Raw genomic sequence first — 25,778 nt, forward strand, 5'->3', positions numbered from 1 at the left:
TGGGGAATTATAAGAATACCTACCTCTTTGAACTGTAGTGAGAATAAATGACAAGTTTATGTAATGTGTTTGGTACTGTACCAGTAATAGCAAGTGAAGCTGCAACTGTGAAGTTCTTGAGGGTAGGGAGACAGTTATTATTCATCTTTCTATCTCCAGCAGCAAGCACAACCCCTGGCACAAGCCACTGCTAAATAACTATAGTTGGGACAAAATCAAATAAGATAATGGGGGGGGGGCGGGGGAGGGAGTATTGCAGAAAAGGGGCCAGCAGGAGATGAGGCTGGGCAGGTGGGTTCAGCCAGAATGGGATGGGCCTTGAATGCCTTGCCGTAGAGATTAGGTGCCATGAATCATTGTTAATGACCTGATGTGGTTCAAGGGAAATAACTTTGGAGGCTTGTTAAGGGCAGGCCAGCAAAGGAGCAGAATGGAAGTATTGAGACCAAGGCAGGAGTCAGTAAGACAGTGGACTTGGAGAGCAAAGGTCAGCTTCTAGAAACATTTCAGTTGAATGCAGTTGGTGACCAGTTGGTTGTAAGAGCTTCTAAGAACACTGTCAGTCATCCAAAAGCTCCATTCTGTTTCATGTGGCCCCACAGATGGGGAGGGAAATGAATAGACAAACACTCGTGCAGAAACATTCCCAGATCCTGGCATAGAATGTCAGTGGCTTGTCAAGGGCGGGCTACATGGGTCAGAGTGTGAGAGTCTCAGAGAAGACGGGTGGGTGAGCACACTGCCCAGAGAGACTGTCCCAGGGAATTGGGGGAACTGTCTGTGGCAAAACTATAGACAGCTTAAAGTAAGGAAGCTTTGCTGGGCTTAGCAATAAAACTCCCTTCTGTTCTGAGATTCGGTTGCAAGATTTGACCGGTTGGGCCACAGTCCTAGACTATTAAATCTAGCTGGAGCCTTCCTGTTTTATTTCTCAGCTAAATTAGATGCTGAAGGAAAAGCTTCTGACCAAATCAAGTTCTGTTAGAACTCAAATGGTGGAGATTGAGTTTCACCCCCACACTTTCGTGAAGAGAATCACTGATGTCCATTCCATCTGGGCTAAGATTTAGTAGCAAGGCTAACAATATTGGCTAATACTGATTGAGCATGTACTGTGTGCCAGGCACTTAGCTAAATGCCGGACTTAAATTTACTTATTTAATCCACACCGCATCCCTTCGAGGATGGTTGCATATCACTCTCACACCCAGACACATTTTATCCGGTTTACACTATTACTATCTCCATTTTACCAACGAGGAAACTGATGTGCAGGGAATCTCAGTTACTTACCTAAGGTCACCCAGCTGATAGGTGGCAGAGTCGGGATTTAAACCCAGGCAGTCTGCTTTCGAAGCTGTCGCTACTAACCACCCCATTGTCCTGCTTCAAATGTGTATTGTGCTCCTTTGGAGCATAAAGCAGGATGGAGACACTCCCAGGAATTGTTTCAACAGGCCTCTTGGTTTTTTATTAGCGCACTAATAGATGTCTGTTGGGTTTTGCTCACTTGGGCTTTCAGACATTGTGCAGTAAAAGCCTTACTAATGTCTCCGTAGCAAACGGTAGGACAGCCAACTTGCTTTAGGCAGTGCTCTGGATTAAATGGTGATTCCGTAAATGCCACATGGTGGCATGTTTCTCTCGCTCTGTTTTCAGATCTGTGATTCATTCCCCTTTAATACTGACGCGTGGTGGAGGTGAAGCAGATAGGATTGTCTTCATTTCTCAGATGAGAAAATTGATGTTCAAAGTTCAAGTTACTTGGCAAGTCAAGTGACTTCAAGTCACGCACCTTTTATTGTACGGGAGTTAAGGGATGATGGAATATTCCTAGGTAGGAGATGAAAGGACCTGTTTAACGTGTCAGTTAAGAATTTCTAATTAGTCATATCCAGAGACTTAAAGTTAGTGGCCTAAAAATCCTTAAATGAAGTGTGTTCTCACACACGTTATTTGCATCTTGTTTTCACTATTCATTTTTTCCGAGTAAGTCTTCTATAGAGATTCTGAAGCTTGGAGGAATCCACACGGACTCTGACTTTGCAGAGACAAACGATGATGGAGATGACTGAATTCCTGTTGATTGGAAAGCTAAGTAGGGTCCTGACCCATGCGCTTTCCCGCCCGACTTCTCCTAAAGCCGCTGTTAGAGTCACCCTTTACCAGAAATGTGACTGTGGATCTGTTTCCTCTTTGCAGCCTGTGCAAGGCTTTGATTATGCCAAACAGCACCTGGGCCAGCAAGGGGCGGACGAGGAGGTCATCCCCGTGACGCAGGAGACGGTGGTCCTCCCGCTCCCTGTCAGAGATGCTCCTGCCTCGCAGGAAAGGGACGTCGCCCAGGACGGAAGCACCGTCAAGACGGCCAAGTCCACCGAAACCAGGAAGAGGTAGGCATGGGGCCAACTGTGGCCTCTCCGTGTCAACAAGAGAAATGATGGATGGTGAGAGGAACCAAAGCCCTCAAGTGAATCCCACTGTTCTCTTTACAAATTCCCCTTCACGCTCATTTTGGATATTTGAAAAGGAGACTGAAGGAGATGAGGAGAATCATAATACCTGCTTCTCCTGAGCCACCCTTTGTCAGGTTTTGTATTGCAGACTAACCATGACAGCAGGGCTTTAGCTCTTACATTTATTATAATGAATTTGGCACTGATGCCACCCTTACACGTTTTAACTTACGGTAAAAGCAGTTGCTTCGATTTAGCATGCGTAGTTGTAGTTTATCTGGCAGTTTCTCTGTGGTTTATGATTCTAGTTCATGACCATTTATTGAGATTTCACTATGAAGAGAGTTCATTGACATGCATTGGGAGGACTACAAAGAGGTTTATGATTGATCCCTGACCCCAAGAATCTTGTGATGGAGAGACAGAGAGATAAATAGCTGGAATCCAAGCATGATCTGCAGAAGCCCACAGTGGAGTCTGAACAAAGTGCTGTGGAAAAGAGAGGAGGAAGAACTTAATCCTGATGAGGGAGGGCATTGTGGAGGAGGTTGTGTTTTAGCTGGGCCTTGAAGGGTGTGTGGAGTGTCAATAGGTGGAAAGAGATGAAGGCATCCAGTCAAAAAGAGCCGGGAGAGATAAGGCACAGCCACGTTCACTTAATGGTGAGTTTCCTTGAGTTTAGAGTTCATGGGGGCCAGGATGTAGTGAAGGATGAAACCAGAAGACAGATTAAAATTGTAGATGGTTTTAATTTGTGCTCTAGCCAATGGGAAGCCACGGAAAGTTCTTCAGGATGACAGTAATGTCCATCCTAAAAGATAACTCAGGTGGTAATGTGGAAGATGGAAGGCAGAGTTAGGCTAGAGGCTGGGAGACTCACTAGAAGGACTTTGCAATCGCCTTGTAAAGAGGTAATGAGCCCTAAGGCAAGCCCTGTTGGCTGGCTTAACAAACTACCATTGCCAACCCCCTTCTCCCTTGCCACGAGACCACAATGGCTGGAAAAGCTACGTCCTGCCTTCCTCTTTCCCTCTTTCCTTCCCTTCACCTCACAGATATTTATTGATTGTTTGCTGTTTACCAGGCACTGGGATACTGCAGTGAACTAGACAAATTTCATGCTCTCTTGGGATTTACAATCTAGTGAAGAGATAGACAATAAGCAAACAGAGAAAGAGATACATAGCAGGTCTAGTGGTGGTGAATATGAAGAAGAAAACGGAAGCATGGTAAGGACACAGAGAGCTGGGGAGGGGGCCATGATGCTCTTTTAGCAGGAAGTCAGGGGAGGCCTCTCTGATAGAGGGACATTTGAGAAAGACCTGATGGAAATGATGTCTGAGCCTCAAGGCTATCTAGAGGAAGAACGTTCTAAGCAGATGGAACAGTATATGCAAATCGGAGGCAGGAACTTTTTGATTTGCTTAAAGGAGAACAAGAAGTTCAAAGAGGCTGATGTGAACCTTGGAGGAAGTGGTAGTGGATGAGTCAGAGTTTAAGAAGTTGTTATGGTAAAAAGAGATCTATAGCAAAATAAACTAGGGAATGCTGAATTAAACACAATGCGATGAGTCTCCTTATGACAGGGCAGACCTGAGCCTTTGACGTGCTCACGTGCATTAGGAATAGAGTAAACGTTTTCCAAACTTATACTCATCTGTGTAACTTCGACAGGAACATCCCACCTGGACTATGTGTTCTGCTCTTGGCAGACTCTACCTTGGCCCATGCATGGCGTGAGCAGGCACTTCCAGTGTTCATGATTTTTGGGGTGCTGAAGTACGAGGAAGTGTATAGAACTGAGAATTCCAAGTTCCCACAGGATGAGGAGGGAGGAAGAGGAGCGTCCACTAGCAAGTGCTGCATTTATCCAGTCAATTTCCATGGATAACGGGGTCGGATGCCATTAGGTTCTGAATCTGGGCAGTTGACAATAGATGAACAAGGGGTTGGATGAGGCCTCTGGATACTTGCCCCCTGTTGTCTCCCTGTTGTCTCTGAAGGCAGTTGGTCTTTATGCTCAGCCCACCCACAGGCTGGCATGGTCTAAGGCGCCAGGGAGCGTGAACTCACTTAGCATGAACCCAGCAGGGGCTCTCCAGAGCCCATTTTCTCTCTGGGTCCAGAAGGCCAGAGTCCAGCCCTAGGGAAGGTGAGAAGGCCCTGTGGCTTCCCTTGTCTAAACGCTTGCCACAGCTGCTTCATTGTAGGAGAGACTGTAAAGAGAAGGTGCTGCCCTAGCCGGTTTGGCTCAGTGGATAGAGTGTTGGCCTGCGGACTGAAGGGTCCTAGGTTCGATTCTGGCCAAGGGCACTTGCCCAGGTTGCGGGCTTGATCCCCAGTGTGGGCGTGCAGAAGGCAGCTGATCATTGATTCTTTCTCATCATTGATGTTTCCATCTCTCTCTCTCTCTCCCTCTCCCTTCCTCTCTGAAATCAATAAAAATAAAATTAAATTTTAAACATAAATAAATAAAAAAGAGAAGGTGCTCCGGCGTGTGGGGAAAGCCACTACCTGCAGGGGGAGTTCCGGCTTCCAGGGCTGATTGGCCACCTCCCTCTATACGTGCCCTCTATACCTGTATACCTGGCACAATGCCCGATACAGTGGGTGCTCATTTCCTGAATGAATGAAAATAGCTCAAATTGATAGTTTCAGATGAAAGTAGTTAGCAGTTAGCACAGTTAAGAATATGTGTGTGTGTGTGTGTGTGTGTGTGTGTGTGTGTGTGAGAGAGAGAGAGAGAGAGAGAGAGAGAGAGAGAGAGAGTGAGTTAGAGTGAAGAATTTAATGGTGGAGTGACTTCATCTTCAGTAGCTAAAGTATATTCTGTATAGAGAATAGCCAAAGAGAACTGTGATCCCTACATGTCCCTGAAGATGCCCTGTGAGCCAGCCACTCGGCAACATCTCCGAAGTGCTGTGTTTTCATAAGAGGGCATGCTTAAACCATTTCCATAGTCACTGGCGGTGAATGAAAAAGAGATAGGGACTGAGGGCTGCGCTCACTGAACTTCTCTGCCGAGCTAAGCACCGGTCAGCGCACTTCAGGACAGCCAGCTACGTAACCCTGGCTGCAGTACGGGTGTTTTTTTAAATTTCCGGATCATTTCTTTTTTTGTAGATAAAACCGGAAAGAAAGGCTACAGACATAAACTGTGCAAATAAAATAACCTTGAGAGGGGGCTGTGCGAGTCAAAACTTACCATCTCCTTGTTGCTATGGTTACCTCCAGCAGGTCACCCAGTGAGAATGGCTCTGTCATCAGCAACGAATCAGGGAAGCCCAGCTCAGGGCGGCGCTCGCCCCAGAATGTACCGGCACAGCAGAAAGCGACAAAGGAGGAGGCGCGGAAGAGAAATGGTGAGAAGCCTTCCCTGCCAAGTACCGCCCTCGAGCCTGTCCCACATATGCGTGCACACACCCGTGCACACAGGCCTGCACACACTCACACACCCCCGTGTGCCACCCTCATTTCTTCTTCCTGTTCTGTCCTACAAAGACCACAAGTCAGTTTCCTACCTACCTGTTCGAGTATTGCCTGACCCCCGTCTCTGAATTACCCAGGCTCCTGTTCTTACGGAATTGTGCAGGGCCTTAAAAAACTCTAATGCAGAATGAACTGATGTTTGCTTAGAGATTTTTCGATTCTGGGGTGAATTGACATTTCTAGCACCAGGTCCTCTTGGGTGGCAGGTCTCTGAAATGCTGCTTGTCTTGGAGATTCCCCCTGTTTTCTTTCCCCGACTCCCCTGATAGGTTCCAGGGGTTCATTCTCGGCCAGTGAGTCCAGATGCTGCAAATCCCCCTCTCCCAGGAAAAACAGCACAGTGATAAATATTATCATAGACATCAGCCTATGCTCCTGCCTGTGTTTTCCAGGGAAGCTTAACGGTTGAGTTTCTCAAACAGATCTTCCTCCTTATAAAGGTTTGGTGTTGGGGTTTGTTGGTAAGTCCTTGGGGCCACCTGGCTGTGCCGTGGCACCATCTATATATAGCTCACATCTGCCGGACCCCAGGGTGCAGCCTCCCTGTCTTCCCAGTCCCACCTTGGTTCTGATCCTCCTCTCCACTCGGTCCTTCCATGAGTGATGCCGGCTTCCTGGAGACCAGATTCAAGTACCCCATTCTGCCACCCGGATCAAGGAAGGTTCCTTTAGGACAGTGGGTTCTCAACCTTCTGGCCCTTTAAGTACAGTTCCTCATGTTGTGACCCAACCATAAAATTATTTTCGTTGCTACTTCATAACTGTAATGCTGCTACTGTTATGAATCGTCATGTAAATATCTGATATGCAGGATGGTCTTAGGCGACCCCTGTGAAAGGGTCGTTCGACCGCCAGAGGGGTTGTGACCCACAGGCTGAGAACCGCTGCTTTAGGAGTTCCAAGGGTCGCAGGCAGAGTCCTACAGAAATGCCAGGGGGAGGTCCAACCACCTGGCAGTCTGCTTAGTTGTGCTTCCTTTTGAGAGGAATTGGATGAGGTGTGGCAGGGGCTCTTTCTGGAAGCTAGTGCCAGAATATTCCTTTGCTTTCAAATGTCGCTTACTTATTTCTTTGTTTCTGACAAAAGAAAGAAGAGAGAGAGAAAAGAAAAGAATGCCACAATGGACCCCATGCCCAGCTATCATATAAAACACTTGTTTAGAATGTCATGCTGATTTGATCCTTGAGTTTTTTCTTCCCCTGAACTCCCCTGCCCTGTAACACGGAGACTGCTATCCACACTAGAAACAGTCTGTGACACGTGGGTTTTCCTGGGACATCTGTCCTCCCTGGGGCCAGAAGTCCTGCCCAGAATCCGCTCTCAGCCACCCCAGCTCACAGAGGGCCTGAGCTCCGACATGTGAAGATGGACGTGAACTTAGCAACTTTCTTCTCTTCCTTCCCAGGGCGGGGTTCTAAGAGCGAAGCGGGAAGGGAGGAAGGGAGGGAGGCCACGCAGAGACAACGGACAGTGAAGGCACAGGGGAAGGTTGTTTTAACCAGGTGCAGAGACTGCCATCGCCACCCAATCAAGGGGCCCTCTGCTTCTCTGCTCCCTCCCAACCTCCCTGCCTGCCTTCCTTTATATTCTTCCTGGAAATATATAAGGTCAAGTCAAAGCCCACCCTCGTCCAGATCCCCCACCACCTACCCCAGTCCTCAAATGGCCTTGCATAGCATAGCGTGTCGCTCAGGCCTTTTACCACGCATATGACAACACACCATATCTTTGTTTTCTGTTGCGTAGCTTTGTTTTGTTTTGTAAAACGGGATCAACGTACATACTGTTCTGTGGCCTTTTTCTTGCAAAAGAATGTGCAGCCTACAGACTCCTCTGTCAGTAAATACACACGTACAACATGATGCCTTTCCCCGTCCCCTGCATTTATTTCATAGACAAGGAGGAGCAGGGCCGGTTTCAGATCCCATCGCTCCCCACGCCTCCGGGGAGACACTGACATGCTGGAAATGTCCCTGCTGACCTCCCCCATCCTTGTTCTGCCACCTCCTCTGCCTGCCTCCTTATTCTGTTTTGGTCACTGTGATTGTTTACACATCAGGTTCAGAAATGACAACAGGACGGTGCACAAGCAGAAAGCAATTACCGGCCAGGTTGAGGTTTGCATGCAGTAGCTTTATCTAAACGCCATCCTTTCTCCCGGTCCCCAGTGCTTCGCTGCATTGTCTTTTTGCCAGAAGTCAGCCCAGTGAATTTTCAGGGTTGGTGGCTTCTGTTTTACCACTGGTTCCCACCCAGTGAGGTTTCCGTTTGAAATTTTCAAATAGAAGCGATAGCACCAGCACATTTAATGAAAACAGGTGCTGAAGCACATCAGAATTCTAGGATGGACCTTCAACGGAACCTACACTTGTCCTTTTTATCAAAGGGCTCCACTTTATCATAATGCTAGGTTATAGTCTACCCCCAAAAAAAATCAGTAGTGTGTTTTATTGGATTGGAAGATGAACCTAAGGAATGGGAGAAAAGGAGGGAGGGAAGGAGGAAGGAAAGAAATAAAATTGAAATTGTGGAGAAATATAAAAAGGTATATTGTCAGCTTGGGAAAGGTATTTTAATGTGTGACTGTGGTCTCTGAGAATGGACTATTGTGTGGAATATTCAGATACTATTGTTTTATGGCACGGTATCCATTCTAGAGGTTAGAGTTACTAAGGTTAGTGAACAAATGTTGATGTTCCAGGCTGTCATTCTGAAACTGTTTGGTTCCCACCAGTTTTGTTGGCATTTGTACCTTGTGATCTTCCACTTTCCCGAAAATAAGACCTTTAAAAGGGAAAGACATTATCCCTCCAGGAACGCGGCTGGGTGGGTCCTTGTAGCTCAATGGCCTCATTAGCTCCCTGCTTTCGAGTCTGTTTCAGGACGATGTTTAAATACAAATGGGAAAGACAGAGATGACAGCTAGGATTTTGAAAGCAAAAGAATGTGGAATTTTTTTCAACCAAATACAGACACTTCAACTTTTGAATTAAAACTGATATCACCCAGTCGGTGTGGCTCAGTGGTTGAGCGTTGACCCATAAACCAGGAGGTCACAATTTGATTCCTGGTCAGGGCACATGCCTGGGTTTCGGGCTCGATCCCCAGTAGGAGGCATGCGGAGGCAGCCAATCAGTGATTCTCTCTCATCATTGTTGTTTCTATCACTCTCTCCCTTCCTCTTTCTGAAATTAAAAAAAAAACAAACAAAAAACCGATGTCACCTTGGAAAAAGTGTTTTCCGGGAAATGAGTTCAAAATGAGTTCAAAATGAGGACGTGATATATATATATTTAAATGTTCAGTCATTTAAAAGCAAAAACTTCCATAAACCCTTAATTGCACACCTTCCTTTAAGACACTGAGAGGCAGGTCAGATATTAGCTCAGAAACACAGCTTCAGTTTTAATTCTTTCTGTGCCTTCTCAATGAGAGGTGAAGACTTGCTTGTTCTCTGATAAACACCAGAGGGTGGTGACGCTAGTTATAAATCTTCTCTGAGCTTTAAGGGAAATTCCAGAAAGAAAGAGCGTGCATTGTTCAAGAGCATTTTCTGCCTCAAATGCAAGGGCTTGCCCCCTCCCCCACCATGCCAGTGTAAAATAAACATCAAGAAATGAAATCTCCCTTCCTAGCCTGATTTGCAGAAGTTCAGACCAACACAACCAGATCCGCATGGCGGCATTTACTGGGATGACGGCGGTGGTATCTAGGACACTCCAGCAGTTTAACGGTGGCCCTTTTGTTTAGAATTCTCTGGTGCTTTTTCTTTCGGGACTGATTATGCATTAAATATTCCCATGAACCTGCTGGACTCACACAGCATTTTAGTATTAATATTTAATGTAATGCCCTTTAATGTATTTTTCCATATAGTCTTTATTTTTGAGGGTGGGGGGAGGATCACTAATTATTTTTCTCTTAAACCAAGAGGAATTATTGTGCAAATCTGAATCTGACCATTCTGACAGTGAGAATGAAAAATGAACTGCAGTTTGTACATCCTTTCTCTGTCTCCTCAGAGTTATGCTCCTCCCCTTATCCTGTCCATGGGGCAGGGAGTGAGGATGTCACAACCCAGAAGCAATAAAAGTATTAAGTACCATCTCTTTGCATGTTTACCTGTTCTGCAGGTACTAACATCTCCTTTCCAAATCAGGAAATTTTAGTCATTCCTTTATTCATCATTTATTCAGCAAATCCCTATTGAAAGCCAGCTACCTAGGAGATGTTATTAAAGGCAATCGGTATTGCCTTTAAAAATATGGGCAAGAATGGGGCTCATAGTCTAGTGTCAGCACACAAATAAAGAGCATTGCATGCTGTGGAGAAGATAGAACAGGGTGATGAGGCAGGTTGTTTTAGGCGGGTGGACAAGGAAAGTCTTTTTTCAAGCAGCAACTTGAAAACTAAGAAGGAACGAGGCATGCAAAGACCTGGGGAAAGAGCTTTCTGAGCAGAGTGAACAGCTAATACAAAACCCCGAGGTGGGAACAAGCCTGCTGTGTTCGAGAAGCTGTTGTGGCTGGAGAGGGGATGAAGGGGAGAGGGAGGAATGAGCTCGGTAAGGTTGCCAGGACCAGATTGTACAGAACCTGGGCGGCTGGAGTTTTATTCTGAGAGACATGAGGCCTTCAGAGGGTTCTGGTCAAGGGAGTACTGTGACCTGGTTGTCTTTTAAAAAGATCCATCCTGGCTGCTGGGGGAGTATGCATTTTAGGGATAGGAGGACAAGACTGGAAGCTTGGAGGAGGGAGTCGTTTAGGAGGCGTATTAGTTACTTATTGCTGCGTAACAAATCACCCCCACACCTAGTAACCAAAAGCGACAATCTGCATTTATGGTGTTGGATGATGTCTGTGGGTCAGGAATCCAGGAGTGGCTTAGCTGGGTGGTTTTGGCTCAGAATCTCATGAGGTCACAGTCTGGGCTATAGTCATTTCTAAAGACTTGGCTGGGCCTGCCAAATCCACTTACAAGATGGCTCATACGTAGCTGTTGGCAGGAGTCTCATTTTCTTGCCACATGGACCTCTCCGTAGGGCTGCTTGAATGTCCTCATAACATGGCAGCTGGCTTCTCCCAGAGTAAGGGGTCCAAGAGAGAGCAAGGTGGAAGCCACAATGTGTCTTCATGACCTAGCTGTGGAAGTTGCACACGGTCATTTCTGCAATTTCCTTGTGGTTACACAGGTCGGTCCTATTTATGGCGTCTGTGACTCTGAGGAGGTCGCCATCTGGGAGGCTGGCTACCATAGATGGTGTTCATAGCAGGTGTCCAGGTGGGAGATAATGGGGGTCAGACAGGAGTGCCCCACAAAACTCCTATGCATCCGGTAACATGTCTAAATAGAGATTGTCCTCTGCCGTTGGCAGTTTGGTGGCCTGCTATTTGCCAGTAAGTCCACAGAACCGAAAAATACTCCAATTATAGCCGTTGTTAGACTCTGAAGCGTTTTAGCCACAATTTACTTGGCTTAATTTGACAAATGTTCGGTGATTATGGCAAGCGGCAGAATGATACAAACTATGTGTTTCTCAATGATTTAAATAACATCCCCATCCCTTGAGCAGACAGGAGGAAAGATAAATACACTTCTATTACATTCGTATTTTAATAACACCTATTTTGTTCCTAAATTGCCTGCTGGTTTAGTTGCTTGAACGGGCTTAATTTATCTCTCTCCCAGCCATGCTCAACAAACTGTCATTCTTATAGTCAGTTCATGGGAAGATGCTTCAAGGAGAGGTAAATCAGCAAGTACCACTGGCCCTGGAACTCCTCCTGTCGGCTTAGTCCTGGCAGCAATCACAGTAGAATTATCATCCGTCAGAGGCGAGAATTAATGCAAAAGAGTGTGGGTGAAAATTGCTCTTTTTAATTAGGGGAGTTGTCTGTAGCTTTAAATTAGTTTCTCTGGTGGGTTATTTCTTAGCTTTCTTTTGTTTTACACAAACGAAAGAAACTGAAACTCAAATCATTGAGAAGCAGCCTTTAGGGGGAAAAAGTGTCAGCTGCAATTACTATGGCTGGTTGACCAGGGAAGACTCATCACCTTAACATCCTGCAAAAATGGGTAACTCTGGTGGCAGAGACTGAACCGAATGCTGTTACTCAATGGATTGTCATATTTTAAGAACAGTTCCACGTTTGGCGAACTTGCAAACATAGCAAACATTTTTTCCATCTCTGACTCAAACTTGGAGAAAAAAAATTTACTTTTACTTTTTTTTTTAAGGTTTTTTTTTTTCCGCAAGTTTGAAAAAAATGGTTTTTACCATTTACATTCAGACTTTTAAAATTCTTTCCTACCCACGGATAACACAGTCGGCCTTACGTTTAAAAGAAATGCATGAGTAGCAGCGAGCCCTTGGCGCAGAACCAGACACTGTTGTTTCTGAGGTCGTTTTGAGTCAAGTAATGTCCTTGGGCTGTTAGCATCACACATAAATCCCCCATGTTCCTGAGGCTCCCCTCCGGCCATAAAACCGATGTACTTTTTTGTGCTTCAGTGCCCGCAAGTGATGAAGAGGAAGGCGCAGTCCTGTTTGACAGCTCTGGCAAGGCGGCTGCTGATCCCTTTGACTCGTCCTCTGGATCCGTGCAGCTCATCGCAGTAAAACCCACAGCCCTCCCCGTGGTGCACCCCACCCCGGACCGGAGCCAGGAGGCCGCAGCGCTCAACGGTGAGGTGAGCACCCGAGCACCCAGAATGGGAGAGAGGCCAGGCAGCCAGGAGCACCACCTGGGAACACCGGGGGCAGGTAATAGGGCTCCTTCGGTCGTTTTCACCTCTGCGTGCACAGGCCTCCGTGGAATGAATCAGGGCACAAGTCACCCAAAACAAATTTGTGAGGTGACGTTTTCAGAGCATCTTTTTTACCTTCATTCTAGAAAGTCTAGAGGGGGCTTTTTAAAAACTGTAGTTCTGAAGAGAAACCTCAGAAACTCCTCCCCACATACAGTCTTACCTTTCTTGATAACGCTCCTAAACTGTTCATTATCGGATGCCAGTTGCCAGGGGCTTAATGTGAGAGGGCACTGGAGAGGCTCCTGTCACTCGAACAGGGATGTACCCACTCTATAGGCTTTGAAATGAATTTCACTCCTTGGAGTAAGATGGAAACAACCCTTTCCCTGCTGTTAGAAGGATTTCTATGGATATCATGTGGTCATTAATTTTCCTAAGAGTCTGAAAAAAAATTGTAACATATATAGGGAATGATGTTTTCACAAAGATTATTTTAAAGAACACATAGCAACACAGAAAGTTCAGAAAATAAGAGAGAAAAATCACTGTAATTTCACGACTCTAGCATATCCTCTATTTTCACTCTTACACCTTTTCTTCAAGCTTTTGATCAAACTCACTTATATTTTCGAATCCCATCATCTTGCATGTTAGACGTTGGCTGTGTTGCTCTTGTCTTGCTGATGATCATTGTTAATGACTTAGTTGAGAAGGTATGCCATGGATTAAAAAACTCATCTCCCATTGTTCAAACCTTCCAGGTATGTTTTTGTTTCCAGTTTTGGTTTTGGTTATTATAAATATCACTTCAATTAATAATTTTAAAAGCTTTTATTTTGAAATAATTTTAAGCTAAAAATAGAGTTTTAGTAATAGTACAGAGTTCCTATACACTTTTTAAAAATTTTTATTGATTGATTTTGAGAGAGAGAGAACGAGAAAAGGAGAGAAGGGGAAAAATATCAACTTTGTTGTTCCACTTGGTTGATTCTCATATGTACCCTGACCTGGAATCAAACCTACAACCTTGTCATATCAGGATGATGCTCTAACCAATTGAGCTACCCAGACAGGGCCTCCTATACACTCTATACATAGCTACCCTAATGTTAACATCTTATAGAACCCTAGAATAATTATCAAACCCAGGGAACTAACTATTGACTATAGACCTCTTTGAGTTTCACTGGTTTTCCCACTGATGTCCTTTTCCCATGTCGGGATCCACCAAGGATCCTCCATGGCATTTAGTTGTCTCTTTGGTCTCTTCCAGTCTGGGATAGTCATTCTTTGTGACCATTCTTTGTATTTCATGACCATGACTCTTCTGAAGAGTACTGGCCACTTGTCATGTAGAACGTTTCTCAGTCTGAGTTTGTCTGATGTTTTCTTGTGACGGGATTAAGGTTATGTAATTTTTGGCATTACCACAGGGGTGATAGGCCTTTTTGTGGGCATCATATCAGGAAATACCTGATCCTGGTATGTCTGACTGCTAGTGATATTAACTTTCATCTCTGACTTTGAACCTCTCATGGAATGTTGCTTTAGTTGAGATTCCAGAAATGGGATTCCTGGACCAGAGGATGTTACCCTAACTTCCTTCTTTACTAGTTTTTGCAGTGGCAAGCAGAATGAAGGAACAATGAAGACTTGTTAAATTCTTCCAGTCTAAAAATAGAATTAGTGCCCCAATTGGGGAAATCTTTGCAAAAGTTAGGGGAAAAAATGTCTTCCAGTTATTATTTCTTCAAACATTGTAAAACTAAAATATCTAAGATAGTGAACCTTGGTCCTCATATTGTGTAGGTTGATATATGCACCAGGTGAATTTTCCTTTTATGAATTACAGGAAATTTTTTTAAAGATTATTTTAGCCCTGGCCAGCATTGATCAGTTGGTTGAGCATTGTCCCATACACCAAAAGGTTGTAGGTTCAATCCCCAGTCAGGACATATGCCCCTGTTGCTGGCTCAATCCTCCATGGAGGGCGTGCAGGAGGAAGCCGATCAGTAGTATTCACTCATCGATGTTTCTCTCTCTCCCTCTCCTTTCCTCTCTCCGTAAATCAATAAAAACATATTTTTTAAAAAAGATTATTTTAAAGAAAGCATAATAACAGCACTACACATGGTTATATTAATATAGTCAAGTCTGATTACAAACAGCACTAATGGTTCTCCATGTCATCCAGTAAGTGTCAGGCAGATATCACCATTCAGTTTCATTCATGGGTGTAACATCTTCATCCTTTGTTGTTTATTTAGCGTAATCATCTGTTTGTATCTTTTTTGAGTATATTTTTTATTTATTTCAGAGAGGAAAGGAGAGGGAGAGAGAGATAGAAACATCAATGATGAGAGAGAATCATTGATTGGATGCCTCCTGCATGACCCCTACTGGGGATTGAGCCCGCAACCCAGACATGTGCTCTTGACCAGAATCGAACCTGGGACCATTCAGTCTGCAGGCTGATGCTCTATCCACTGAACCAAACCAGCTAGGGCTGTTTGTATCTTTGAAGGTCAAAAGGTATGCTCCTTTTTAGAAGACCAGACTGGCTTTGCCCTTTAGAGCAGAAACTGGTTGGCATTGGTGGCCATACAAGGCTTCAAAATTCCTTATCTCTTGAGAAAAATAGAAATTGACAAAAATAAGCACTCAAATGCAGATTGATAGTGTGGAGAGACCTTGGGAGCAGGGTGTGTGCTGCCCCTTCCCACCCCATTCATCTCAATTCAGCCTCCTCAGGAACCGCCGGTCTTATCCAGGTGGGCACCAACTGAATGGCCAAGGGAGATTATTGGGTTCCTCAGGGCTGAACCTAGAATTGGGCACCAAGATCCAGCTGGGCTGCTCAGTCAGAGGCTCTCAAGCAGGGGGGACAAAAAGGTTTAGGTGGGATCGAGGCCCACGCCACAAAGCTAAAAGAGCGAACTCAGGCCTATGTCTGAACAGACTCAGGTACATTAGGGACTAGGAGGCTTTGGTGGAAGGTCTCAGGCAACATAGGTGTGGGCCAGACTCCACATTGTCTGTGGCCCACCATCGTGAGCTGGTATTGGAAGGGATCACAGTTGGGTCATGGCTGGCTCGAAGGCCCGGACATGAAGCCTAGGATTACTTCTCCTGGAGTTGTGACCCTCCACTGTGCAGGGTCAGGTGTGGACCTGAGACGATCTCTCTCCCCAGGTGAACAAAGCCCTGAAGCAGAAGTCAGACATCGAACACTATCGGAACAAGCTGCGCCTCAAAGCCAAGAGGAAGGGGTATTACGACTTCCCTGCAGTGGAGACGAACAAGGCTCAGACGGAAAGAAAAAAGATGTATGAGAAAGCCCAAAAGGAAGTCGAGCACGTGTTGGATCCAGACCCAGAACTGTGCGCCCCATTCGCCGAGTCTAAAAACAGGTGCAGTCTGTAAGGGAATTATTTGAAGGTCGCTGCGCCATTGGTGGGATGAGGGTAGCGGGTGCCTTGGGCAATGCAGTCCTGGTCCCTTGATCTGTTGGCTTAGGACTGTCATCTCTGAAGGCCGCTGAGCCAGACCATCCTCATTTGTGCGAACATGTGCTCCATAATGAGTCTGAAAGAGAATAAAATTGAAGCCACAAATACTTGGGCAAACAACCATAATTGTCGTTTAGCTTAGTGACATTTTCAAACGTTAGCTGTTTCAGAGCTGGGTGAAGATATAATTATCACCTACCTGGTTATGCAACTTCCAGATCAAAGGACATGGTATTTTTTCAATTATTTTAGAGGCTCTTGCATAAGAAAAGCAAATTTCATGCCTCACCTTTTCATTCAGCTGCAGTAAGTATTTACCACATAGCTACTCGGAGCTCCATGCTGGGTTCATCTCTTTAATTCATAGATTTGGTCATGTATTTTTGACTTTTAGTGTCACCTACTATGTATGAGCCACCACGCAAAATGCTGAATACCATCACAATCGTGTTGCTTTTTCTCACTCATTTATTCACTCATCCATTCAACTTATTCAACATTTTATGGCAGACCAGACAGCCCAATTGCTGCGCTTAAGGTCCGAAGTGGGAGAGAAAGATAACCACCTCAAAAGTTTATTTCGCACAAGTGTGATGGGAGTTGAAATGTGAGGTGCTGTAACAGTCTGTCAGGGGACCCGGCCTCCCGAGGGAAGGTTAGGCCCAGGGGTTTGAATGATCATCCTTCCAAGCTTTGTTGCCAGCTAAGCAGAGGGTGATCTCACCTCCTGGGTAAAGGAAGAGAGGTTTTAGCAGAGCTGTGCACGCCCATCTTTCATCTTTTCCTCCCTTCCCTGAAGCACTTCTTCAGAAACACTCCTTCATGATTTGAGACCATGGCTTTCAAATACACATTCTCCTTGGTGACAGCCCCTTGGCTGGGAGCATGCCAGTGCTCTGACCCGCCCCCTAGCCTTGGCAGACACACTCTTCCCAGACTGGGTGGGACAGGACCTTTCCCTGCCTGAGTGGGTGTTTATTAAAAGCAGACTTGACCATGTGACAGGTTTGGATGGGAGACACAAAATCCAGCTGGGAGGTGAGGCTAAACTGTTTGAACGGAATTGACATAATTTATTTTCAACAAAGAAACGAGGGATTTTTAAACCAGTGCTTCGTTTAACATGCTTCTCATTATGCTCGGGAGGGACAGGAAGCTATTGATGTGAAACCACACTGTGACAGGGACCACAATGCAGGTGTCACCATGTTGATAACTGTAGAAAGAAGAGAAGATAGGAATTTTATGGGGAGTCTGGGGGCATCTTTAGAGTTTACTTAGCATGTTGAGACCTTTTAGTTCAGCAGTCTTTTATAGACAGGGTGGGAAGTTGTTTTTTCTGGGTTTCCTGCTGATACTTAGAAAAGGAATCAAAGATCATGTGCCAATGAGAACTTAACTTGGAAGCTATTTGAGAAATTAATAAAACTTTCAGTTGAAGCTTTTTTAATTTTTCAATTATAGTTGGCATTCAGTATTATATTAGTTTCAGGCGTTCAGCCTAGTGGTTAGACATTTATTTCTCTAACTTGTGAAGTGATCCCCCTGATAAGTCTACTACCCATCTGGCACCATACATATTTATTCCAATATTTCTGACTATTTTCTATGCTGTACTTTTTTTACTTCTTAACCCTTTCATCTTTTTCATTCAATCCTCCATACCCCCTTCCATCTGGCAACCATCAGTGTGTTCTCCATATCTATGAGTCTGTTTTGATTGTTCATTTATTTTGTTTTTTAGACTCCACATACATGTTAAATCATATGGATTTGTCTTTCTCTATCTGACTTATTTCACTTAGCATAATACCCTCTAGATCAGTTGTTCTCAACCTTCCTAATGCCGCGACCCTTTAATACAGTTCCTCATGTTGTGGTGACCCCACAATTTCATTGTTACAAATTGAACATAATTAAAGCATAGTGATTAACCACAAAAACAATATGTAATTACATATGTGTTTTCCGATGGTCTTAGGCGACCCCTGTGAAAGGGTCATTCGACCCCCACAGGGGTCGCGACCCAGAGGTTGAGAACCGCTGCTCTGGATCCATCCAGGCTGTCGCAGATGGTGAGATTTCATTCTTTTTATGTGGAGTAATATTCCATTGTATACATGTACCACATTTTCTCTAGAACACAGTTTGGGGACTGCGTTCTTAAACTATAGTAAGATTAAAAAGCTCCTAAAAATCCAAATAAAATTTATTATTATCTACCCCCCTATATTTTCAGAGGTAAAAAAAAAAACACAAAAACAAACTTCTCAAGTTCACAAGTATCCAAATTTATTGACTTTTAAAGAATATAGCAAAATAACAACAAGAAATGAATACACCCCTTGGAACTCTATTTGGTTAAAATAAGTAACCTCTCTACCTAAGAGCCTAAGTATTTCTCAGTAGTTTCTTGCACACCTTGCACACTGAGGGTCTGGTCAGTTGCGGGCCATACTCACCAGCAGCCTCGAAGCTTGTATCCTAAAGGCGGCTGGCGTGCACTCAGCATCTGAGCTCTCACCCACCTCCGTGGTTCCTGAAGGGGCTTCCACAATCTCACTTTGTATTTCTAATGCTTCCAAGATAACCTACTGTACTAATCCTAGGGTTTTATCCCCAACCACCCTTCTTAGTAAATCCTTTCTAAATGGGCTAATTGGCAATCTCAGGGCAGCTGTGAAATCTACTTTAAAATAAAGTCTATAATTAGGTCAAGGAAGAGAGCTTTGTGGGGTCTCAAAGTGTGACTCACTCAGGACGGATTCTGTTTTACAAAGTTGTGCTCCATTCCTAAAGAAAGCCCCTCATTGCAGACAACTCTAGGGCACATTTCATTATGGTCGGGCTTAAACTCTTACCTTAGTCAGGATTCTTGTGGTTGCAAGTGATGGAAATCTAGCACAAACAGGTTAAGTAAAAGGGAATTTATTACTGAACATAATTGAAAGGTCAAGGCTTCCAGTGTGGCTAGATCCCAGGGATCATGCAATGTCTCCCATATTTATCTTGCTCTCTCTTCACTCTTTGCTGGCTCCTTTTCAGGCAGGCTCTTACCTCTTAGCGGCAGCAGCACCTCTAGGCTTGTAGGCTATCTTCTTAGAAACCTCAATGCTGAGAGAATGCCTGTTTCCTGGTTGCTCTAGCAAAAGCCCTGGGATTCAGTGTCCTTGGACCAACTCCCTCTGACCAATCAGTGTGGCCACGGGGGTGGGATGCTGTGATTGTACAGCCTGATTCTCATGCCAACCCCTGGGGCAAGCAAATGCCACAGAGAACAGCATATGGGTACCAGGCAAGCAGAGATCACAGGTGCTCTCTAAATAGGTGTAAGCCCTCGTGGTGAGGGAGTAGGTCTGTTGGTGTCTGTGTCATTCCCTGGGCTAATTGCAAGGGTAGTGTTTTGTTTTGGGAGTCCTAATGTCTGTTCTAGACTAACAGGGTGTGACTGCCATGCTTTGACATGCTGGGTATATGATCTTGAAAAGGCGTGTATACCTGCCAGATTTCTGGTTTCCCACAGAGCCACTGAGAACAAATAAAGCAACTGTTTTACCTTCAACCCGTGAGTAGATAGACTGTTAGAATCAAGACGTAAAATAGGTGGTATTTGGGGAGTTCGCTCAAGGTAGATGCTCTGAAATGCAAGTTATTAACAGAGGGAAACTTCTTGTTGGATGAGAAGGAAATCGGTGGTTTTGTCATTCAAAGGATCACGTGAAAGTCCCCTGTCCCCACTGGGCCTCACTCCCCACTTGTGTTACTTCCTGTGGAAACAGCAAAGCAAAGCTACAACCCTCCTTCGTTGCTGTGGTTTCCCTCCTCCTCAAAAAGTTCCTCTCATGACAAGTGGAAACAGGACAGTGGTGGCAAATGTCGGCGTTTCCAAGGGGGAACCAAGGAGAGCCTCTGAACGTGCTGCTCCCTGGGACTGATGTGCTGGGTGCCCAGGTGGGCATGTGGCTGCCTGTAGGTCTCGGCTGAACTGTCACCTCTCCTGGGAGGCCTTCCCTAAAGTTGTCCCCCATCATCATCACCCTCGGTCACATCCCCTTGTTGTTTTTCTGAACATTAATATAAGGCTTTTATTGACAACTATACTATGCTTTATGGTTGATTAAACACACACATATGAATATTACATATATAGGGTGACCCCCCCCCCCAAATGTATACATACTAGTACACTGAATAATTATAAAGGCAGTGTTTATTAAAATACATTTCATGTTCAAAATTGAGTTATCCGCTATTGAAGTGTGTGTCACGTTTTTGAAGTCTAGATGAACAGGTGTGTGTGTGTGTGTGTGTGTGTGTGTGTGTGTGTGTGTGTTTATTTTGGCTTTAAACATTTTTTCAATTACAGTTTATTCGATATTATTTTGTGTTGGTTTCAGGTAGACAGCATAGTGGTTAGATAATCATATGCTGTGTAAGTGTTCGCCCTGATATTTCCAGCACCCAGCCGCTACCTTACATAGTTATTACAACTATGTTATTACATAGTTATTGACTGTATTTCCTATGCAGTACTTTACATCCCACAACGGTTTTGTTGTGCTTCTCATCTCCTTGTTTTTCTTACGCAAGGGGCTTACACTATTTAGGGAGCACTTATCACTCTGAAGTTATCATGTGGTTTATCTGTCTCTCTCATTGGAATGTAAGCTCTGTCTCGCTCACTGTGGACCTTCATCACCTTTCATGGTGACTGGAACATAGTAGGTACCCAGTAAATATTAGGTATGATGGACGGATGGACCAATGGATAGAGGAACCCCAAATTGCCTTTAGTTTTTATAACTCCTTAGGCCAGAGGGGAAACACTGTGGTGAAAGTAGAAAAGAAAGTCTATCCAAGTGGCAGTATTAAGCATCCCATTAGCCTCCGGGTTTATTAACACATCATGGAGCCCTGCCTGCAGAATCGGAAAGATGAATAAGAACAGGAGGCTGCTGAGTCAACAGTCAACAGAAGCAAGTTTGTTCTTCCAGTGTTAGCTCTTTTCAAGGGTCAAGGGGAAGCCATTGGCCTAGCCATCAGCAGGATTTTAGATGAGGTTGCAGTGTTGCAATTGATTGTAGTTACCAGATGAAAGAGCATTTACAATTCAGCCAAATGGTTACAGCATCTGGAAAAAAAAAATCTTTATTCCACTATTTCTATGGCCCCTGGTGACTGGGGAGCAAATGCCGTCAATTCTGAGATTTGTGAGGCGAATCCAACCAAACCCTTCATTGGTTGCCTGTATTTTGGATCAGTGGAGAATTCCATCTGTCAGGGCATTTGCTGCATCATAACAGTTGTTGGATTTTCTACAGGCAACAGACGAAGAACTCTGTCTACCGAAGCCGGCAGTCTCTGAATAGCCCAAGTCCGGGGGAAACGGAGATGGACCTCCTGGTGACACGGGAGCGACCCCGCCGTGGAATTCGTAACAGCGGATATGATGTAAGTCTCTGTTGGGCCAAGCTTTTCTTTCCCTGAACGCAAAAGGGATAGAGTATCCCATATGTTTCAGTTTAGTGTATAGCTGTGGAATTTAAAAATGCAGTAAAATCTTTTCTGTTTTATTATTTCTTATTACCTATTTGCAAAGTAAGACTATTTGGAATTGCCAGAGTAAGAATGCTTGGTACAAGGGTCTCGATTTCCAAATGCGGTCATTTAGAAATAGTTCAGTATTGGCCTTAAACGCAGAGATTCTCCACTCCGTTCTTTACCCCTCTGTTCTTAGAAACTTAGTATGAACCATGGCCACGGGTTAGGACTCATTTGAGGACGGGCTGCTTGTCATCCATAGCAATGCTGAGGAGTTGGATTTGTTGGTTGCATAACTTCTCAGTTTGCCATGGACACGGCGAAGTGTCAACAGGGAGATTGGGTGATTTCATGTGATGAAGTACATGTGATGTGCAGTGATATCTCCAAACTGCAAAAATTCTGCTAATCCCATCAAACTTCCCCAGATGACCAGTTATGATTTGGTGCCTCCTGTCACATTGTGCATCCTGTCGCATGTCACTGCACCCGCTGAGTTGCGCTCACGTGAACGATACCCTGCTGAGATATTCAGTAAGCTTCACCCAGTCCTGGAATTTCAAATGGTCTTGAATATATTCTTAGGTCTTATGAAAAGTGTTTCTTTCCCATTCTTCTAAAATGTTTCTCTTATTACAAATAAAAAGTTTTCTGTAATAGAGCTATGATTGAAATATGTCTGGATAAAGCTTTGTCATAATTTGTGAGGTTGTCATTTGAAAATGACACTTGATTTCTTAAACATACCGTACTAATTTAATGGCAAGAATATTCCCCCTCCCCCCCTCAGGATTGGTCATTGTTTTCTACAGTAGCTAAAAATGGAGTTCTTTAATGGTCCAATTAAAATCAGAGATCGCCTACCTAATTTGAATTTCTAATTACCTCCCTTATATTTAAACTTGATGTTTGTGTTGGTGGTGATATCCTTCTCTCTTATTTCTTTTTCCTTTTTTAATATAAGACAGTTTGATGGTTTCATTTTATAAAATTCTAGATGCTTTTGGAAAATCATTTTTCCCCTCCAGATTAAAGTATTCAATATTAATCTTTCTCCTCATAAAAGTATTTCTTGTACTAAACTCAGTCATCAATTGAATAATCAACCTGCGGTTGGATATTGGCGATTGGACTTTTCCTGTTCATCTCTCCCTACCAACAGTGCATGTTCTTTCTGGCTGCTTGTAGCTGGGGGTGCTTTTTCTTCTGCTAGGCCCTAGGGCATCTCTGAGGTATGACAGGATTCTTAAGTTATCTCAGGTTTAGTATTTATAGGTTTCTTGTGAGATTCGAGGCACATAAATTTTACTATTTGAGGAAATAGGCCAGAGGTTTCCGTATTTTGAAAAGAGACATTGCAGATTTTTTTAACCACTGTGCCAAGAGTGAGTACTCACTTTTGGAATGTCTTATTAGTAAATTACCTGGAAGGAGAGAGATAATTTTTAAAAGGAGGTTGCTCACCCCTCACAAACATGTATAAATATCCCAATCATAGATTACATTAGGAAGGCACTAATAGATTTTTAAAAATATATACATTTCTTTGCAGTGTGCATATGATCTCAGAAATAATAAGCGAATACACTTCCTTAAGAAAAATGATCATCTAGGGAACGATTTTTAAGAATATAGATTGTTGACTATGAGAATGAAATTGCTTCTTATATCTCCTTCTGTGTTTTTTATTCTAATCATATGAAAAGTAGCTATCATTTACTGACTGCACCCTGTAGATCAGGCCCTATTTCAGTCTTTCTATGTGTGTTGTCTAATTGAATTTGAAAAGTCAATAGTCAGTTAGGTACTCTCATTATGCCCATTGTCCAGATGGGAAAACCAAGGCACAGAGCAGCCACATAATTTGCCCACCTCCAAAGCCCATTTCCTTAATCACCATGCACTGTGACTTCTGTCTACACCCACCCTACTAAACATCTGTCCTCACCTAAATATAGAACATAATATTCTGTATTTCTGAATCTCTCGAAGAGGCTTCATGTCAGGTTTCCTAAGAATTCTTGCATGGATAATTCACACAAGCAAAAAACGGACCAGCAGGTTAAGTAGAAAAAGAGAAGAGTCATCGTTTTAAACAATGCATTCATTCTCGGAGCTCTTGATTTTCCAGAAATGTCAAGGCGCTCCTGGCAAAGGAACCCATTAGCCCAGCAGTGAGCAGGTCATTCAGTTGGAAGCATGTCAGTCTTTCTGCTGGGCCTGGGGAACTTGAAGCCGGGCCAGGATTTCCAGTCATTGCTGCCAGACTAGGAAACACCAGGGGGGCCTGCTCCTTGACATGGCAGAAACAAAAGCCCTGGGAGATTGATTCAATTGTGAATTTTCCCAAAGTTGACTACTTTAGAGTCCCAACCGAAAAGCCTGCATGTAAAAACAAACACAAATACGTGCTCCACAAGCAAATCTTAGCGCCAGGACTGGTGGAGGCCTGGACTGTTCCAGGTTTTTCCACAGGCTCCTCTTTGGGCCTGTACAGGAGAGCCTCTTAGCTCCAAGGGCTTTGGGAATCAGTGTGTTTTGCAAGAATTCTCAACCTCCTACTCAAGCTAACAACTAAGGGATGTAACACACTCTTGGCAGTACCTGTGGCTCATTTGGGTAGTAATTTTCTAGGAGGAAACACCCCCTTTAGAAGAATGCATGATTTTAGAAAGATATCCAAGACTGATCACTCCTCGATGGCCAGACCGCATCATCAAATTAAATTGTGGCATTGACATGAATTCCTCCCAGCGCATAAAGTGGGTACAAGCGATCATGTCAGCCTAATATTTAAAAGCAAAAAAGAAATCTGTATTTCAAAATGTTTTTTAAATATTCTTTTCCAAATGAAATTCATAGAAAACAATGAAGCAGCGAGGGAACGAAAATGGCCCAAATGTGAATTCTGGGGCAGAATAAAAACCCAAGTGGTTTTTCCCCCGTCGGCCAAATTAATAACCTCTGCCTGTGGCTGATGAATCAGACTTTGCTTCCAAAGGGCAAGTAATTAATTCGATCGTTCCCCAGAAAAAAAAACACCAACCCGCATCTGTGTTTCGAGTTTAAAAATCTATGACAGGAATGGGGTCAGCTATGTGCCTTGGCTGTGAAGGAGACCGAATGGATTGTCTGACTTACAGCTTTGCAAATGAACGCTGATGTCCCAGAACGAGACACCTTTGCAAGCTCCTGCCCTTAGGTTTCTCTGGGCACCTTGTCCAAGGTTCCATGCCCTGCAGACACTCAGAGAGCACTTGAGGCAGAATGGTGAGCTCAGACCCTAAAATGTGGGCAGTGGGTTGAGACCATTAAGAAGGATGATGGATGCATCGATGCACCTCAGAAGGGAGATCGAAGGCTCTGCCACGGCAACCAGTCATTGGTTCTCATCCCAGAGGCGTTCTTTCAGGGAAATGTTTGGGAACACCAGCTGCTTTTCCATCTGAAAAGTTTATGTTAATCTACACAAAAAGGGGTGCTACACCAGAGAAGGTTCAGCTGCAGAAAACATGAAGCCATTTAAATAGACAAAACATGACTGTGAGGAATTGGGTGCTCCTTAAGTCGTCAGAGGGCTGGAGCAATGTTCCAGAACATTCCTGAGGAGAGGCCACTGCTTCTGCCCGAAGCAGGAAGATAGGGAAGCAGCTGCCCTGGGTCTGACGAGAAGCAGAAAGGTGGGCGCTGCCTCATGTCCGCAGCCCAGACTGCACACTAGTGCACGTAATTACCAGAAGCTGATGTTTCAACCACGGCCACTGCCTCATGGAGGGCCTGACGTGCACGTAGCTTAACCGTCAGCCTCCGCACTACAGGAGTGCATGCTGCAGAGAGGTTCCAAATGCCCGTCCACTGTCCTCAACACGCACCACATGAGAGGGAGATGAGGCAGTATTGGGAAGCAGTTGGGGGAATCGGTGGAGGAAAGCAAAGGGGGAGGTGGGAGCATCGCTCAGCGCTCAGGCCCCAGCCGCCTGCCGAAGGCCGGGCGCATTGTGCTGTGTGTGATGGGGTGTTTGTCTTGCTGGCC

At 44.5% G+C, this 25,778-nt stretch overlaps 1 protein-coding gene across 2 annotated transcripts in view; it reads left to right on the top strand.

The window, feature by feature from the left end:
* Positions 1-25,778, top strand: part of KIAA1549L (KIAA1549 like) — a gene marked incomplete at its 5' end in the record, with an annotated part of 221,749 nt that overhangs the window by 168,305 nt on the left and 27,666 nt on the right. The window contains 5 exons of one of the 2 annotated variants that reach the window (XM_081100430.1): positions 2,203-2,393; positions 5,691-5,818; positions 12,457-12,635; positions 15,888-16,105; positions 21,526-21,655. In XM_081100430.1, coding sequence (XP_080956556.1) covers positions 2,203-2,393; positions 5,691-5,818; positions 12,457-12,635; positions 15,888-16,105; positions 21,526-21,655 — 846 coding nt within the window. The remainder of the gene's footprint in view (positions 1-2,202; positions 2,394-5,690; positions 5,819-12,456; positions 12,636-15,887; positions 16,106-21,525; positions 21,656-25,778) is intronic. The other variant, XM_081100431.1, reaches the window with a different exon arrangement.

Source organism: Myotis nattereri (assembly GCF_964212035.1).
Source record: "Myotis nattereri genome assembly, chromosome: 9".
In the NCBI taxonomy this organism is placed as follows: Eukaryota; Metazoa; Chordata; class Mammalia; order Chiroptera; family Vespertilionidae; genus Myotis; species Myotis nattereri.